The sequence below is a fragment of the Heteronotia binoei genome, chromosome 9 (genome assembly GCF_032191835.1).
Source record: "Heteronotia binoei isolate CCM8104 ecotype False Entrance Well chromosome 9, APGP_CSIRO_Hbin_v1, whole genome shotgun sequence".
In the NCBI taxonomy this organism is placed as follows: domain Eukaryota; kingdom Metazoa; phylum Chordata; class Lepidosauria; order Squamata; family Gekkonidae; genus Heteronotia; species Heteronotia binoei.
The window spans coordinates 105,046,936-105,064,660 of record NC_083231.1 but is presented as its reverse complement, the minus strand read 5'-3'; the positions used below and the strand labels follow the sequence as shown (position 1 = coordinate 105,064,660).

The 17,725-nt window shown below is 46.6% G+C and overlaps 1 protein-coding gene across 1 annotated transcript; it reads left to right on the top strand.

Moving 5' to 3' along the window:
• Positions 1 to 3,709: 3,709 nt before the first annotated feature.
• Positions 3,710 to 14,799, top strand: ENOPH1 (enolase-phosphatase 1). Its single transcript, XM_060247130.1, has 6 exons — positions 3,710 to 4,024; positions 9,133 to 9,234; positions 10,162 to 10,364; positions 11,594 to 11,726; positions 12,935 to 13,058; positions 14,323 to 14,799. Exons 1-6 carry the CDS (start codon positions 3,941 to 3,943, stop codon positions 14,460 to 14,462), a joined length of 786 nt encoding a protein of 261 aa, XP_060103113.1. The 5' UTR covers positions 3,710 to 3,940; the 3' UTR covers positions 14,463 to 14,799.
• The last annotated feature ends 2,926 nt before the right edge of the window (positions 14,800 to 17,725 follow it).

Here is a 17,725-nt window from a genome sequence, read left to right as displayed (position 1 = left end):
TCCCCGCCAATAGGAGCAGTCTGGCAGCGCAGGCGCAGTAGCGGCCTCGAATGGCACAGCGGAAAGGCGGGACCGAAAGCCCTGTGAGCCAATCAGAAGGCGCGAGTAGAAGAGCGATGTAGCCGATGGGGGAGGGGCATGAAGAGGCTGCTCCCGCCCGCGCCGCCACACGTTTGCCTGCTTTGGTAGTAAATCCCATTGAGTGCAATGGGACTACTTTCCCCGTAAAGTGAACGGCTAGTCTGTTGCATTTTTCTGCGGCGAACGAGTGTGGCTGCTTCAGTGGAATCACTTCTGTAGTGGAGCCGTCGACCTCTTTCCCTGCTCAGGGTTTAGTTTCTACCCGCTGCCAGGGGGCTCGTGCGTGGCGGCTGTTTGCACCAACGTGGTTCTCATTTCCCCTCCCCCCCTCCATGCAACAAGAGCGGATACCCAGCGCCTTCCTCCCCCTGTGACCGACTGCAGAGGGAGTCGTTTTCACGTGGTTCCAAAATATTGTGCCCAGGGAAGGTTGAATACTAGAAAGGTAGCCGAAATAACAAACCGATCTTGGGCCTTTTTAAATAACTAGCGTTCTTAGAAAAGCAGTTTTGCTGAGCCTGAGTTCAGCTTTCAATCTTTAAAGGCTCCAGTCTTAGACTTTGCAGAAAGTATCATTTCAATGCAACTGTACATATTGCATTGCAAATAGATTTATCACTGCAACTATAACATGTATTTTTAGCTCCAATACAGATAGGATCAGATCCTAACTTGAAAATTAATGGGACTGAAAACTAAGTCTCAGTAAGAGCCAGTTTGGTATAGTGGTTAACTGTAAGGACTCTAATCTGCAGAACCGGGTTTGATTCCCCACTCCTCTACATACAGCCAGTTGGGTGTTCTTGGGTCAGTCACAGTTCTCTCAGCTGTTCTCTCAAGAGCAGTTCTTGAAAGAGCTATCTCAGCTCCACCTGCCTCACAGTGTCTTGTGGGGAGGGGAATGGAAAGGAGATTGCAAGCTGCTTTGAGACTCCTTGGGGTAGTGAAGGGCAGGGTATAAACAGTGCTGGATTAAACCCTGTAGAGGCCCCTAAGCAGTCAAAATCTCAGGGGACCCCTTACAAATTATCTCAGAGTTGGAGTGCCCATCTCGCCACCCACGGGCCTCACTGCAGCCCTCTTCTCAAAAGACCCTTTGACAAAGCTGTGGGGGAGAGGCAAACTTGGCAATGGCACCAGCAGCAGCCATGCCAGGCAAGTCGAGCAAAGAGCGGCTCAGGTGCTGGCTGCGTGTGCAGGCAGGGGGAAAACTGGGAGGAAACCCAGCCTGTGGCCCCTAAAGGTGTGGGGGCCCATAGACCAGTGCCAAATTGACCTAATTCTTAATCCAGCCCTGGATATAAATCTTCTCCATTATCCCAATGATATGAACTCGATTTTTTTTTTAGTAATGAGGCAGCCTTTATAATCAGTTTCAATATGGAACCCTTTGTTTGTCAATTGAGAAGCAGACAGTACATTTCCCTTGAACTGGGAGAATCGGGTTTGATTCCCCGCTCTCCAAATGCAGCCAGCTGGGTGACCTTGGGTCAGTCACTGTTCTCTCAAGAGCTCTCTCAGCCCCACCTATCTCACAGTGTGCCTGTTGTGGGGAGAGGAAGGCAAGGAGATTGTAGGTCACTGTAAGATTGGTATAAATCCAGTCCCTTAATATTGCACTCCCAATGTGCATAGGAATACAGAGCAATGTCTCCTTACTTTCAGATTTATGCTGGAAAGCCTTATAGTGCAATAAAGAACACAAGTAGAGCCTGCAGGATCAGACTGGCCAGTCCATTTAGTCCAGCATCCCATTTCACTAGAGCTGCCAGGTCCCCTCTGGTCACCAACAGGGGATGGGGGGAGTAGGGTTACTAGATCCAGGTTAAGAAACTATTGGAGATTTGGGGATTGAGCCTGGGGAGGACAAGGACCTCAATGGGTTACCCTACAGACTCCACCCTCCAAACCTTCCAAGGGAACTGATCCCTGTAGTCTGGAGATGAGGTGTAACGTTCTACATGGAGGTTGGCATCCCTGCATCTCAAACAGGCCAGACAGTTCCTCTGGAAGGCCAACAACAGGACAGAGAAAGCCAGGCCTTCCCTGGATGTTGCCTCCTGGCTCTGAGATTCACAGGTTTCCTTACTCTGAATGTGGAGGCTACCTTTAGCCACCATGGCTAGTAGCCACTGATATCCTGCAGTGATGTGTCTAATGCTCTTTTGTAGCCATCTATGCTCATAGCCGTCACTAGGGTTGCCAATTCCCAGGTGGAGGCAGGGGATCCCCTGGTTTGGCAACCCTCCCCCTGCTTTAGGGTCATCAGAAAGTGGGGGGAGGGAGGGAAATGTCTGCTGGGCACTCCATTATTCTCTATGGAGACCATTTCCCATTGGGTATAATGGAGAATTGTTCCACAGGTCTCTGGGAGGGGGGCTGTTTTTTGAGGTAGATGCACTAAATTTTCAGCATAGCATCCGGTGCCTCTTCTCAAAACATCCTCCAAGTTTCAAAAAGATTGCACCAGGGGGTCCAATTCTGTGAGCCCCCCAAAAAGGTGCCCTTATCCTTCATTATTTCCAATTGAGGGAAGGCATTTAAAAGGTGTGGGGTCCCTTAGGTTTGATGGCCAGAACTCCCTTTGGAGCTCAGTTATGCTTGTCACAGCCTTGCTCCTGGTTCCACCCCAATGTCTCCTGGCTCCACCCCCAAAGTCCCCAGATATTTCTTGAATTGGACCTGGCAACCCTAGCCTCCACTGGAATCTCCCAACCCCAAAATGGCCTCTTCTTGTGTCTTTCAAGAACCCCTGGAAGAGGGAAAATATGCCCCGTTTAGGGGAGACAGATTGCAGAATATGCCCCCATTTAGGGGAGGTAGATTGCAAAATTTGAGTTTTACATAGCGCCCTGCCTTAAAGAGAGGGAGGCCAGACACATACAACGTTCAGCTATTGTTTTTGTCGCATCCACCGTCTCCTACATCGAGTTAATAAACGGGGTGGTCTCTCTAACAACCGCTCACTGTCCTGCCTCTGAATCGCTCCAGGAAAAGGACGTTCCCTTTACTGCAGGCGGTGCATTTATTCTCCCATCCCTCCCTTCCACTAAACAGAGGAGGAAAATGGCCGTCCGAGGCTGCCTTACATACAACGTACTCGTTTGTGTGGCGTGCATCGATTCAAATGCAGCAAAGGAATGTTTTGACCAGTACAGTCCGAAGCGATTTCCCCTTGCAAAAACCACCATGCATGCACGGCGCGTACACGAAGCGAAGTTTTATTTTATTTAAAAGTAAACCGCGGCTTTACGTTGCACAGTCCGCACGCCGCACTGCATTGGACAAGCCTTCCGGCGATTTTGCAACCCATGCATTTTTTAAAAACTTCTCTGGGCCGTTATTGCATGTTGCACGCGCATCCTCCTCTAAGACGGCTGTCTACGCAACGCACGGGGAAAGGGGGAGTGACAGTCTACAGCTGCAATCTTGACACATGCCAACTCGCGAACAAGTCCCATTAGAAAAATCACTGTCCAGCAAGCACATATTAAAATCGGACTCCACCTAAACTGTAATTCTAGACTTCGGCTGCGCGCAAAAAGCGCGCCGCTCGCTCTCCAGTTTTGTAAGGTGGCTGTCTCCCCCCGCCGCCGTCTATTACAACCATCCGGCCTCCTCCCCTTTTCTCCCATCCTCCAATGGGGTCGGTTGCGGGGATCCGGACGCTGCGGCCAGCGCTCTTCCACCCACGTGGGTCTCCTGCCTCCACGCCTTCCTCCGGAGCGGTTGCGCGCTCGGCGAGTCGTCTTGGGTAGCCGCCGGGGAGCTGGAAGGTTTCCTTTGGTGCGCGCCCCCGCTCTGCTCGTGTCTTTGTGTGTGTGCGCCTGCCGCAGCAGTCTCCGGTTCTGGGGCGGACATGGTGGGGTTCACGGTCCCCGCAGAAGTCACCGTCATCCTGTTAGATATCGAAGGCACGACTACCCCGATCGCGTTTGTCAAGGTGAGGTCTTTGGGGGAACGGTCCCCTGTGTGTTTAGGGCCGGGCTGAGGCTGCTGCGCGCTTCCTCGCGGTGCAACAGCCCCAGCGGGATTCCGAATGGCTTGGGTCGACGCATGTGCATAGGATTGGGCTGAATCACCCACAGTCAGCTTTTCTAGGCGGAGCTGATGCGGAGGGTGCGGGCTGGTTGACGAAAGCTTAGACTCAGATCCATTTGAAAATGCAGTAGAGCCTTGGGCACCGTCATTTTATCACCCGTTGTCGTGAGCCTGATCCCCTTTCATCGGATGCCCGGAGTCGAACATAAAAGGTAGTTAGGCTTTCATACGCCGCAAGGCTCTCTTTTCCCCCCTGCAATAAAAGGAGGCGCCTATGACTTTGAGCTATGATGTAGATGGGCATTGCTTTTTCGGGTTTTTTTTTTTTGAGACAATTTCTGCTTTTCTTCAACAGCTCCCTGCCTTTCGCATCCTGACAAGCCTGAAGGCTAGGCTTGGTTTGTTCCTTTAGACAGACAGCAATGGCCGACCCTTGCTGTTACGTTTCGTATTCATGAAATGTGATTAGGATTGACAGCACCTTTAATGGGACTGACTTCTCTTGGTGGGAGCCTGTGTTAGGCACAGCCCTTGCTTGGTGGTGGAAAGTGCAGTAAAGTCATATCCAATTTATGGCAACCCCATAGAGTTTTTAAGGCAAGAGACATTCAGTGGAGGTTTGCCATTGTGTTCCCCTGCAAAGTGACCCAGGGCTTTCTTGGTGGTCTCCCATCCAAGTACTAACCAGGGCCAATCCTGCTTAGCTTCTGAAAGCTGATGAGATTGGGCTAAAGTAGCTTCAGTGGACTGCCCCCCCCCCCACCTGCTTTTTAAAGATTGTCACCCTTTCTCTTAAGTGTAATTGTGCTGTCTTATTTTATAGTGCAAAACTATGGAAAACTGCTTTTGTAAACCCAAAATTTACTACTTTGTGTTTTGATGTTTGGAGAATGCAGAATTGAATATGGTGGAAGCAGCTCTATTAGTAGACATTGATTTCTTGATGTCAGTATATCCAGGGCTTGGGGGGGGGGCAGGAACCCAGTTCTGGCTGGCTTGGTGTCAGGGGTGTGGCCTAATATGCAAATGAGTCCCTGCTGAGCTTTTTCTACAAAAAAAGCCCAGAGTATATCCAGTTCTCATCTGTGGATACCTAAATCCGGAGACTGGGGATGTGGACAGACCAGGCAGATCTAGAAAACAGTCAACTCAAGACCCAGGTTCTCATAACAGTCTAAAAAAACAGAAGCAAGCCCTCAGATGATAAAAATTGATGTCCTTGGACTTGCATCTTGAGGTAGTTGGCCGAGGTTAAATGGGGATAGCTCTGTGGTTTATGTAATGGGGGGAAGAGTGGGATACAAAAATATGAACTTCCTATTCACATGCACCCTGATCTGGATGGCCCAGGTTAGCCTGATCTCATCAGATCTCAGAAGTTAAGCAGGGTCAGCAGCCCTTGTGAGTATACCAAGGAAGTCAAGGGTTGAGCCAGAAAATGGCAAACCACCTCTGCTCATCTCTTGCCTTGCAAATTCTACAGGATTTCCACAAGTTGGCTGTGACCTAATGGCATTTTACACACATGCACAATTTGCATTTCATGTGGCTAGGTTGATCTAGGAGGTGTTGTATTTTCCTTTAAAAAGTACAGGGCAGCTGCTGTTTCTCTAGCCCCAGTTCTTTTGCCTGCCCTCCTATCCTGCCTGCTTTGGGGCAAAACTGGAGTTCTGCTGTAGCAGATAGTGGACAGAATTGGTGAAAGGATGTGCCACAAGAGAAGCCACAGCTGAATTGTCTCCTACAGATTTGCATTTTTGAAAGATGGTGCGATGTAGTGGTTAGAGCATTGTACTTAGATCTGAGAGATTCCATTTTAGATCCTCTCTCTACCGTGATGCTTGCTGGATAACACTGGGCCAGGCCAGCTGCTGTTTTGAGGATAAAAGGGAGGTAAACAGAGGCATATGTACCATCCTGAGCTCCTTGGACAAAAGATGTGGGAGAAATGTACTAAACAGAAGGCACTATCTCTCTTTACAACATGATCTCCCCCACTTGCATTCTTGCTATGGAAATTAAGCAAGTTTGTTCAGGATTTTATATGCCAACCTGTCACATCAGGTATCTGGAAAACCAGGTCACAGTTTGTGCCTCAGGCTTCCCGCTTTATTGTGGTGTACTCGCGTCCTACTTTGCCTTTGCATGCAGAGGAACCAGAGATGGTATGTCCAGAGGAACATTTGGAAGTGTAGTGGGTATCTTTGACCCTTGCCTGATCAAAATGGATGACTGGAATGACCTTCTGTCTTAAGTCAGTCTGATAAGATAACCTTCTAAATGTTTTTGAGCTAGTGCCTCAGTTTGGCTCCAAAACATTTTTTTTAAGGGAAACTCACATTAAAACTTCAAAAATACAACACTCAGCCTTTCAGTGCAAGCTCTTTTGAAATGGGTGGGGTGAGCGGCCAGAGCATGTATGTTGGATTGCATACAAAAGGCGGCTAAGAATGTAGTAATCCGTAATCATGGTTATCACTATCTTCACAGGCAATTGCCACATGCTAAGAAGTTCCATTGAGCCAGCAGTAAGAGCAAAAGAGACCTTCTGGATCAGACCAATGGTCCATCAAGTCCAGCATCCTGTCTCTCACAGTTGCCAACTAGCTCCTCTGGATGGTCAACAATAGGGCAGTAAATGCACAGGTCTTCTTAAATGAGAGCTATTGTGCTGCAAGAGTTAAGAGCATGAGCTATGATCTGAGAAAACTGGTTCAAATGTCAGCTCAGTCATTTCTGGAATGTCTCTCTCAGCTAAATTCTGAATATCAGGAGAAGATCCACACATTGTTGGAGATCATTCTATTGTAATCCTCGACCTGAATTTTCCTATCAGACAGTGTGAAGGATTATGCTAGCATGATATCCAGCAGTGAGTGGATCCTTCTCAGAAGTCTCTTGTTTTTGAGCAAGGCAGCTGTGACTCTGGACAGCTTATGTCCTGAAATTCTTGTTAGTCTCTAAGGTGCAACTGGTCTTGAATCTAACTGTTCTGCTGCAGACAAATCTGGCTACCTTGTCTTGTGAGAAGAATTGTTTTGAGTTAATTGTAAAGCAGCAATAGCCAACTCCCCCCCCACCCCCCGCCCTTGCCTAGATGGCCTGAAGGTCCCCTTTAGTGAATACCTTCTTCCTGGACCATGTACTCAAGTGTCAGCTTTTCGTTCTCTGTTTACATTGACAGCTCCTGATATAGATGTGCTTTAACCTGGAACCTTTTCTGATCCTCTGTGGTAACAGCTATATAAGCCTCTTGTTCGCCAGTTCTGCATTCAGTGGTGCGTGTAATGGAAAGACCATTTGAAAGCCACCGCTGGAAAGCTTTGTCTTTGCCAATATTGCTGTGTTGCTGATATCAGAAACTGCAGAAAATTAGTGTGGGGGAGGAGGAATCGAAGAAACAAATCTGTTGTGTGTTTTTTAACGCAGGATTGGATTATAGGTGGCATACTACATCCCCGATGAAGAACACTAAGATTGGTTCCACACTAATGAAATGTACTTTAATGACTGTCATTTCTACCTGTAGTTAAAGCGAGGGTGCCAGACTAACTCCATGATCAGTTTGCTGTTTTTCCATTCTTCTCTTCATCGTGATCCCTTTTTTCCTACACCTGATTTGTTATGTGTTGTTTTTTTTTTTAAACCTTTTGTGTGGAATACAAGCACAATTGGTATTGGGTGTGAACTCTCTGTATCCTACTATCTTACCATGTTTTTGAGGTAGGGTCTGTTTTGGTGCCTGTTACACAGCATGTTGGAAAGCTACTTACCTCTGTGTGTGTGTGTGTGTGTGTGTGTGAGAGAGAGAGTGGTGCCGTCGCTTCCAACTGAAATTGATCCTATGAGTTAATGTCCTCCAGAACATCCTACTGTTAACAGCCTTGCTTAGGCTTCCTTGATCAAGTAAATTCCTCATGTTGGGTCTTCCTCTATTTCTTTTGCTTAACATTTTTCTCTAGTGTGATTGCCTTTTCCAGTGACTCTTGTCTTCTTGTAATGTGACTAAAATACAGGAGCCTCAGTTTAGTCATTTTAGCTTCCAGGGAGAGTTCAGGTTGATTTGATCCCACTTAGAACTCACTTTTTTGTCTTTTGGTGGTACACTTTTGCCAAAACTTTTCTGGAGTACTTGAGATGCACACCCCTCCTCCATCCATCAAAGTCTCCTTGGGAGCACCTTCTTCTTGCCTTTTCCAGTGACTATTGTCTCTCATAATGCGACCAAGGACTTAGTTTAGTTATTTTAGCCTCTAGGGAGAGTTCAGGCTTGATTAAATCTAGAACTCACTTGTGTTTTTTGATGGTCCATGGTATCCTGAAAGCCCTCCTCCAGCACCATATTTCAAATGAATCCATTTTCTTCCTCTCAGCTTTCTTCACAGTCCAACTTCCACACCCATACTGTGGTATGAATTATCTTGGTCACTGGTGACACATCAGCCTACCTCTAGAGAACCCTAAAACATTAACCCTTGACATGATACCCTTCCACAGGCAATTTTTAACCATCCAGTCATGCGGTTTTCCCCCACCTGGATTCTGAAACTGAAGAAGAGTTGGGTTTAAACCCTGCCCTTCACTACCTGAAGGAGTTTCAGAGCAGCTTACAATCACCTTCCCTTCCTCTCCCCACAACAGACGTCTTGTAAGGCAGTGGGGCTGAGAGAGTGCTGAGGGAATGGTGACTGGCCCAAGGTCACCCAGCTGGCTTCATATAGAGGAGTAGGGAATCAAACCCTGCTTTCCAGTTTAGAGAATGCCACTCTTAACCACTATATCACGCTGGCTCCAAGAAGGGTGAACTAGATTTCTTGAAGGTGCTGTTTTGACACTTCACTGTTATTTAAGACTTTAAAATATCCACTGTATACCTGTTTTCAGATTCTGCTGAGCACCATCTCTGGGTATATAATTTCTTTCACAGCCCTTAATGTGCCACAGAAGATCTGGACTAGTAAAAAACACTGGCCGCCTATCAACTGTTGTTTTTGTTTTTTGTATCCCTAGGACATCTTGTTTCCTTACGTCAAAGACAACATCAAAGATTACTTGCGAAGACATTGGGAAGAGGAGGAGTGTCAACAGGACGTTGGCCTTCTGAGGAAACAGGTAGGATACTTTGAATTTTTTCTTTTTTCCACTTTCTGTTTAAAAAAAAACTTCAGTGCATTTACAGCCCTGCCCTGGATGGCCCAGGCTAGCCCAGTGTTTTCAGATCTTGAAAGCTAAGCAGGATCGACCCTGATTAGTACTTGGATGGGAGACCACCAAGGAAGTCCAAGGGTGGTACACAGAGCCAGGCAATGACAACCCACCTCTGATCTGAATAAATGAGCAGCAACTCCTAAAGCTCCTCCCCTGCCACAAATTTTGCTGTTTTTTAATGTGCTACTGGACTCTTGCTCTTTTCTGCTGCTACAGATGGACAAACAGGGCTACCCATCTTGATCTTGAGAAAAAGGCAGCTGAGTACAAAATCCAGGGACTTCCCTGTCCCACCACCAGATGTCAGTCTGGTACCTTGGTTAGTGACAGACTGGTGACTGAGAAATCATAAGAGTTGGAAGGGATCTCCAGGTCATCTAGTCCAATCTCCTGCACAACGCAGGAAATTCACAAATGCCTCTCCCACACACATACATCCCCCGTGAGTGGCAGTAACCCCTGCTCCATGCCCAGGCAGAAACCTCCAGAATCCCTTGCCAATCTGGCCTGGAGAAAAATTTCAGACTGGCCCTAAAATCAGCATTTCCTTGGGTGTGTAAGAAAGGGGCTATAAGAACTAAGCACTGATGCAACCAAGTCAAGGCATCAAGGGACTAGAGAATGTGAATTTTCCTTTGTTTCCCATGATTTAAGCCTTGTGTCTGAGTATTTTAATCGCACTCAGAATAAGCATGATATGGAGAAGCACACTACACATTTTTATTTCTTGTTAGTCTTTTTATAAGGTTGCACTGCATAGAATAAGATGTAACAGGCCTTTGAAAGAGACTGCTGCTGGTATCGTGTTACCTTCTGTTCTCTGTTTCACAGGCTGAAGAGGATTCTCACATGGATGGGGTTGTGCCTATCCCACTGGAAACCAGGGATGGCGAAGAAGAGATTGAGCGTGTTATCCAGGCTGTCATAGACAACGTTCACTGGCAGATGTCTTCAGACAGAAAATCCACAGCCTTGAAACAGCTCCAGGGACACATATGGAGAGCAGCCTACGAAAACGGTTGTGTGAAGGGAGAGTGAGTATCCAGTTTGTTGAACTCCCGTATATAATCCTGAAGGCTGATCTCTCTCCTCTCCTCCTCCCTTTATCCTGCCTTATACTGAATCAGGCTTTTTGGTCCATCAGGGTCAGTATTGTGTTCTCAGATTAGCAGCAGCTCTCCAGGTTCTCAGGCGGAGGTCTTTCCCATCACCTACAGCCTGGTCCTTTTAACTGGAGATGCCAAGGATCAAATCTGGGACCTTTTGCATGCAAAGCAGTGGCTTTTCCACTGAGCCACAGCCCTTCCCCCTAAATTAATCTAACAAAACTGGTTTATACTCTGTAAAGATCACCCTAGCTTGCTTCAGATACCAGCCCCTTACATTTGCTTTGCAGTAACGGAAGTCAGTGGGATGGCTTGAAGTGTGTATCTTCATTGATTTATTTGCTTCATTGAAACTCCACCTTTCTCCCCGATAGGGACCCAAAGTGGCTTCCGTCATTCTCATGTTTTATCCTCACGACAACCCTGTGAGATAGGCTAGATTAAGAATGAATGACTGGCCCAAGGTTACTTAAGTTTCTGTGCCAGAGCTGGGAATTGAACCTGGGTCTTTCAGAACCTAGTCTAACTCTCTAATCACTGCGCTACACTAGATTATACTTGAGATATGGGACTTCAGAGATGGGGTGGAAACATTTTCAAGAGCTAAATGGCAAGGGAAGGTATTTCATATTTCCTGCCTATCACTTTTCCCTCTGCCATTTAGTCCCCAGTGTGCTTATTTCTAGTTTTGGTGCACAGCTGAGGGGGAAATAGGAGCCAAAGAGCTGGGGTGGGAGAGGAACCGTTGTGGAAGAACATAGCAGACAGAGAAAGAATTAAACACACTCTCCTCCATTGCTTCTGTCTGAAAAATGACCCCACACCAATGTATTCTTAGTTGGGGACTGGTGTTCCAAAACTTTGACTTGATGCTCACTGCAGAACTTCCTGAAACTAGCATTGTGGCTAAATAAGAGAAGCCATGTTGGATCAGGCCAGTGGTCCATACAGTCCAACACCCTGTGTCCCACAGTGGCCAAAACCTATCAGATGCCATCAGGAGGAGCTCCATAAACCCATCCTTTGTTGCCTCCCAAACACCAAGAATGCGAGAATGAATTCAGGAAAATTCTAATAGAACAAAAATTCAAATGGGTTTTCGGAGGGAATTCAAGGGATGTTGCTTTCTGCTGACCTGCCATGGTACTCTGTTACAGGTTTTTTGAGGATGTGGTGCCAGCCATTCGGAAGTGGAGAGAAAGAGGAATGAAGATTTATGTTTATTCCTCCGGGAGCATGGAGGCACAAAAGCTCTTGTTTCAACACTCGACCGAAGGTAATATTTTAGAGGTAGGTAGAACGTTGATTGTTTTCTTTCCTGCTACTCTGTCTCTTCAAAATAACAGCGGTTGTCACCTCTCAAGCATAGAAGAGCTGCATTCTCACCAGGCCCAGGCTTAGATAATCTCCAAGTGTTGAACTACACGTGTTGTAGCTCTCCATAGTTCTAGTACTGTATCTGAAAAGCTTGGAGGTTCCGTAGGGGGAAGAATAATTCAGTTCCATCAAGTCACATCTGACTTTTGGCAACCCTTCGTGGGTTTTCAAGGCAAGAGGTGTTCACACATGATCTGCTATTGCCTCTCTCAGCATAGCAGCCCTGGACTACCTTGGGAGTCTCCCATCCAAGTACTCACCAGGGCTGATCTCGCTTAGCTTTCTGAGATCTGTTGCCCTACCTTGAGTTATTTAGGCTGCTCCATGCATGTCCCCTATTGGAAATGTACCCCCCCACACACACACACACACATGGTGGTGGTGCAAAGCAGCTGACTTATGGTGATTCCATATGGTTTTCAAGGCAAGAGCAAAACAGAGGTGGTTTGCCATTGTCTGCCTCTGCAGAGTCTTCCTTGGTGGCCTCTCATCCAAGTACTAACCAGGGCTGACCCAGCATAGGTTCCAGGAGCAAGCTAGCCTGGGCCATCTCTCTGCTTTAAACCGTGGGCAGAGAAAGGATGATCATAACATTGCCTATCTTTCTTTTCACCTAGGAAGTGGCTTTCCAATTGTTCCTGGAGGAGATCTACCTCCCCTTCAAACACATACATACTCAGTCAAGCCCCTGAGCCAGAATGTCAGCTGCAGCCCAATAGTTTCTTTTGCCTACTCGGTTTTATATCTGGATCCTCAGCATTAAGTCTGTTTTGACCCTCGGTCAGCTTAGTGAGCCAGGTCTGCCTAGCTTAGTAGTAATGTGGTTATACATATAGTTATGGTATTTTTTTTAAAAAAATTGTAGTATCTCAACACACAGATTTGTTTTTTGTTTCTTGGCTTAGTAGTACAGCATCGTTATGTGCCTCCATGCCATTCTCTCATCACAGCTAGTAGCCACTGCATTCACTGGAATTTGCACTCAGGACTAGAATGTTGCTGCATCTCTTAGGCAGCCCCCTGCTGTAATCGACTTTGTTCTTCATGTTCAGAATTTCACTCCTTCCTACAAGCACGCCTTGACCCCTACTCTCTTCTTCCTCCTTATGGAAATCTTACAGCTCTTCGATGGCCACTTTGACACCAAAATTGGCTCCAAAGTTGACAGCGAGAGTTACCAACGGATTGCCGCAAGCATTGGGTGTTCTCCAAACAACATCCTGTTTTTGACAGATGTCACTCGAGGTAGGAAGGCTGTCTGTCTCCCTGTTGCCCTTATTTCAGAAGGCGTACCTGAAGGTGAACTTCAAAGTTATGGGAGTCAGGAAAGACCTTCCCCTCTACCCCAGTGGAGGAGAACTGGCAGAATCTTGTATAACCTCCCCAGGGAGACGCACTCGGCCCCCACACTTTTAGTCCTTGGGTCAGCCTGGCTGCACTGCTTGCATATTTCAGCTTTGACCCATTCAGTAATGTTTCTGGGGAAATAGGGTAAACCCATCTTGGCTTGTCTGACACCAACTGGAGAGAGTTGTCTGACACCAACTGGAGCTGATTCCACCAGGCAGCGGCCAGGGCCAAGAAAGCCCTGGCCCAGGCAAGTCGGACATCCTTCAGGCCAGGAGTGGTTGGGGGTGCTGTGTAGCAGATCACAACGACCTCCGAGCAGCGCCATCCCAAGGGTGCATGGTGCCTCAGGCAGGTGCCCCCCGCTGCCCCCCCAGAACTGCAGCGCAGCACCGCGCTCCGTCATACTCCCCTCCCAGGGCACTGTGGTGGCCACCCACCCCTCCTTCCCTTCCTGTCGCCTGCCCTCCCCACCAATCAGAGCATGCCACACCTGGGCCCTGCCGACCGCAATGTATGTCGGGCCCTGGTGCGGCGTGCTCTGATTGCACAGGTTGGGGAGAAGGAAAGGAGGGGATGGGCAAGTGCTACACCTTGGTGCGGCACCCTCAGGAAGGGATGTGGGGGGAGGGGGAGGTGAAGGGATGGGAAGGGAAAGGAGGGGCAGCAGTGGGTGGAGGAGGCAGGCAAAACTAAGTGCTTGCCTGGGGCACCGGGAAAGGGGGGGAGCCCAATTCGACGCCCCACCTTCCCAGTGCCCTAGGCAGTCGCCTAGTTTGCCTAGTGAGTGAGCTGACCCTGCCTCCGGGGCATATATGGGGAAAGGCAATCCCTCAGATATGTTGGTCCCAGACCATGTAAGGTGTTAAACGTCAGTACTAGAACCTTGAAGCGGATCCGGTACTCAATTGCTAGCCAGTTCTATTGGCGCAACATCAGTTGAATGCCTGCCCGGAAAGGCATTGCAGTTAACAGCCATGCTGCTGCATTTTGTGCCAGCTGGAGTTTCCGGATCAGTCCCAAGCCTACATATTACTGGTTGGGATAGATGACAACCATGGAGCAGTGGACTAGGTTTTAGTTGCTCACCCTTACTGGGCAGAAAGGTGGGACATAAATGTTATAAATAATTGACTAGCTATGGGTCTTTTCTTCTCTTCAGAGGCTGATGCTGCAGAAGAAGCTGACATTCATGTAGCAATTGTTGTTCGGCCAGGCAATGCTGGGCTGACAGATGACGAGAAATCTTATTACAGACTTATAACATCTTTCAATGAACTGTTCCTGCCATCGTCCACTTAAAATGCAAAATTGCACAGGGAATGAAAGTAAACAACCAGCTGGCAATCACCCGATGAAATTTTCCTGTATAATTTATGGTAGTTTTGTTGGTGATTTTAAAAGAAAGCATGTCGGATCACTGAATGCCAAGAAACTGAGGCTGGCATGATTGCTGCATCTGCTGGTGTTGTGTTTCCAGGTGGAACTCACGAAGCCCTTTGGTTGTGAAGTTCTGCACATGCCCCATTGGTATCACCATTTATTTCCATGGGACTCCATCAGAGATGGAGCCAGAATGTGACTGTCACTTTCCCGTAACTTTGGAAGCTTCTCCTACAAATAAAAATATCTTAAGATTTTTCTGTTCTTTCCTTTGGGTTGCTCAGTAGGTTAAAAACAATCCTGAGGGGTCAGTTGTTTGAAAATATTGCAAGCTCTGGCTAGCCGTCGAGATGGTTTGAGAGAGAAAGGGAGTAAGGGCAAACAGTGTAAAAAAAAATGCAATCCGCAACTGTCAACACATTTGAGGCTTTCTAGATGGCAATACTTCCAAATAATTCTTTAGCTAGCATACACAGTGGAGTCAGTTGCATTTCCTGTATGAAAGCTGCCTTATATTGAATCAGGCCCTTGGTCCATCAAAGTAGATACTGTCTGCTCACACTGGCAGCTACTTTCCATTCAGGGGCCTTTCACATCACCTACTGCCATATTTTTTAACTGGAGATGCCAGGGTTTGAACCTGGGACCTTCTGTATGACAAGCAAATGTTCCACCACTGAGCCAAAGCCCCTCTTCAGTTTCCCTGGACTGAATTGCTGGAAAAAATGCAATCCCTACCATGTAACCATTGAGATGGTCCCTGGGTTTGCACACTGGTTGCTCTGTTGGCAGAGGTCAATTGGCTACTGTTTGGATCATCACTGCAAAAAGCTATCTCTCTCTCTCTCTTTCCTATCAAGTATGTTAATTCCTAAATAAACCTTTATCTACTCTTTAATCAGGTTGTGCGCTAAAAGGTAAAGGTAGTCCCTTGTGTAAGCACCAGTCATTTGCGACTCGAGTGATGTCACATCATGATGTTTTTATGGCAGACTTGTTAATGGGGTGGTTTGCCATTGGCTTCTCCAAGGTTGTGCACTACTGCTGTCTTAATTACTCTGCCAGCACGGGTTTATGGTGTCCCAGATTAAACACATCTTTGATTAAAGGTAGAAAGATCACCAGAGGCTCTTGGCATGAGCAGATTAAAAACAAAGGAACAGAGATGGTGACTTCCTATGGTGCACAGCATGTTCACTTAATAGTTAGGCTCACAAAGAATAGTTATCTAATGTGGAGAGAAGGAATGAAGAGTCGTCTTCTCGAAACAGGATTATCAGATGTTATCCAGGATTCCCAACCAGAAGATGATGACCCAGCAAAACAGAACCTGGGACCAATAATGAAAAGGCAAGAGGGACCATAATCAAGGGTTTAACTGACAAATGTGTTGAGTTAATTCAGATCCCAACAGCCATGAATGGTGTGAGCTAGAAAGACTACACATAAATTCCTCTACAAAATAAACTTTTCAGAACTAAGATGAAAAATGGGGTAATTTACATCATCATTTGGACAAGATGCTTGGATTTGCTGAATGGCTGAAGAGTTTAGGAAAGCAAACTTTTATCAAAATCTGATTGTGTTGCTATTAATAAGCCTGCCAGAGACATAAAAATATAGTGTCTCAGAATGAATTTAAGAGTGATCTGTCCCTCACTGAAGTTATGAATCAGCTTGAGGAAACATACCAACAGAAAATTTGAACAGTCTGACAGAATTTAAGCTCAATGCTGATCAGATGGCTTTGAATGTAAATAACAAAGGTGGAATTGTTTGTCACCTCTGTGGGAAGCCAGGCCACTTAAAGAGGAATTCCATTGTCTTTAAACAAAGAGATGCCTTTCCCAGAGTGAAAAAAAGAAAGCTCCAAAGCCACCATTGAATAAATTTTCATAGTAACACAAGGGGCCACAAAAAGTTATATTTGGTATCTGGAGAGTGCCTGCATGACCCACATGTGTGCATCTGAGCACTACGGACAACACCCATGACACCTGCAGAGTCTAAAGAAGGGGCTGCAGAGCCAAGTGTGATCAAACCAGATCGTACCAAGAAGACTTTCTTACCTAGCAAAGGCAGAAGCTATACCAGAGCCTTCCATATGGGAAGACATACCAAGAAAACCTGCAGAAGAAGCAGAAATATGGAGAAAAGCCACTTCAATGAGAATGCTCTTGAATATAGCAACAGGAAAGAAGATGCATGTGCAGCATCCGGACATAAAGTACATCTCTTTGAAGACAACCACAGGTGCATAAAACTTACCCAGATGGAGAAGATCCACCTAAAAAGGGCCTGTTGAATTGGAATACTGTCAGCAGATGAAATGATTGCAGATGTACTACCAAGACGTTCTCAAGAAAAATTTTAAAGTCTACATAAGAAGAAGTATCTTGTGGTCTCTGAACATGAGACCTTAAGAAGGGGTGTTGGAAAAGGTCCTTTTCTTTGTCTGGTGTGCAAAGAAGATTCTGCCAGGGGCAGTAAAAAGACGATTAGATAGGTGAAGTCAGCACCTTCTTTCCTGTTAAGTGTCATTCCTTGTTTGTCTCTAAATTGCTACTCTTATGGCAGTTTCCCCCTTCATCTTGGAAATGCCACACTTGGGCAGCAAATGTTGGCAATTTGATCTCTAGTTCCTCTACACCTCTGAAACCTAGCTTGAAGTCTACTCATAAGTAAATACCATATTATTCAATGGGGATGACTCCTGGGAAAGTGTCTTTAGGATTGCAGCCTCATTCTTACCCTCTTTATAGCTAGAGATGTAGTTAGGAACCTAAATCTGTCTCTCCTCTTTAATTCCTAAATAAACCTTTATGTACTCTTTAACCAGGTTGTGCATCTTTGCTGTGTTATTTATTCTGCCAACATCTCTCTCTGCCACACACCTGCCAGCATCTAGGTATATAACACAAAGGGATGGAGGTTCACTATTGCCAGAGGATATAGTGGTGAACAACAACAAAAAAGGCATAGATGCCTTTAAAAGGGGATTAGCCAGATTCTTAAAGGAATCATCTATCTGTGGCTACTAGCCATGGGAACCTCTACATTCAGAAGCAGTAAACCTCTGAATACTGGTGCCAGGAGGCAACATTAGGGGAAGGTCATCCCGGAGACACTGGTGTGCCTCAGGGGACGGTTCTATCCCAATGTTGTTTAACATCTACATGCGA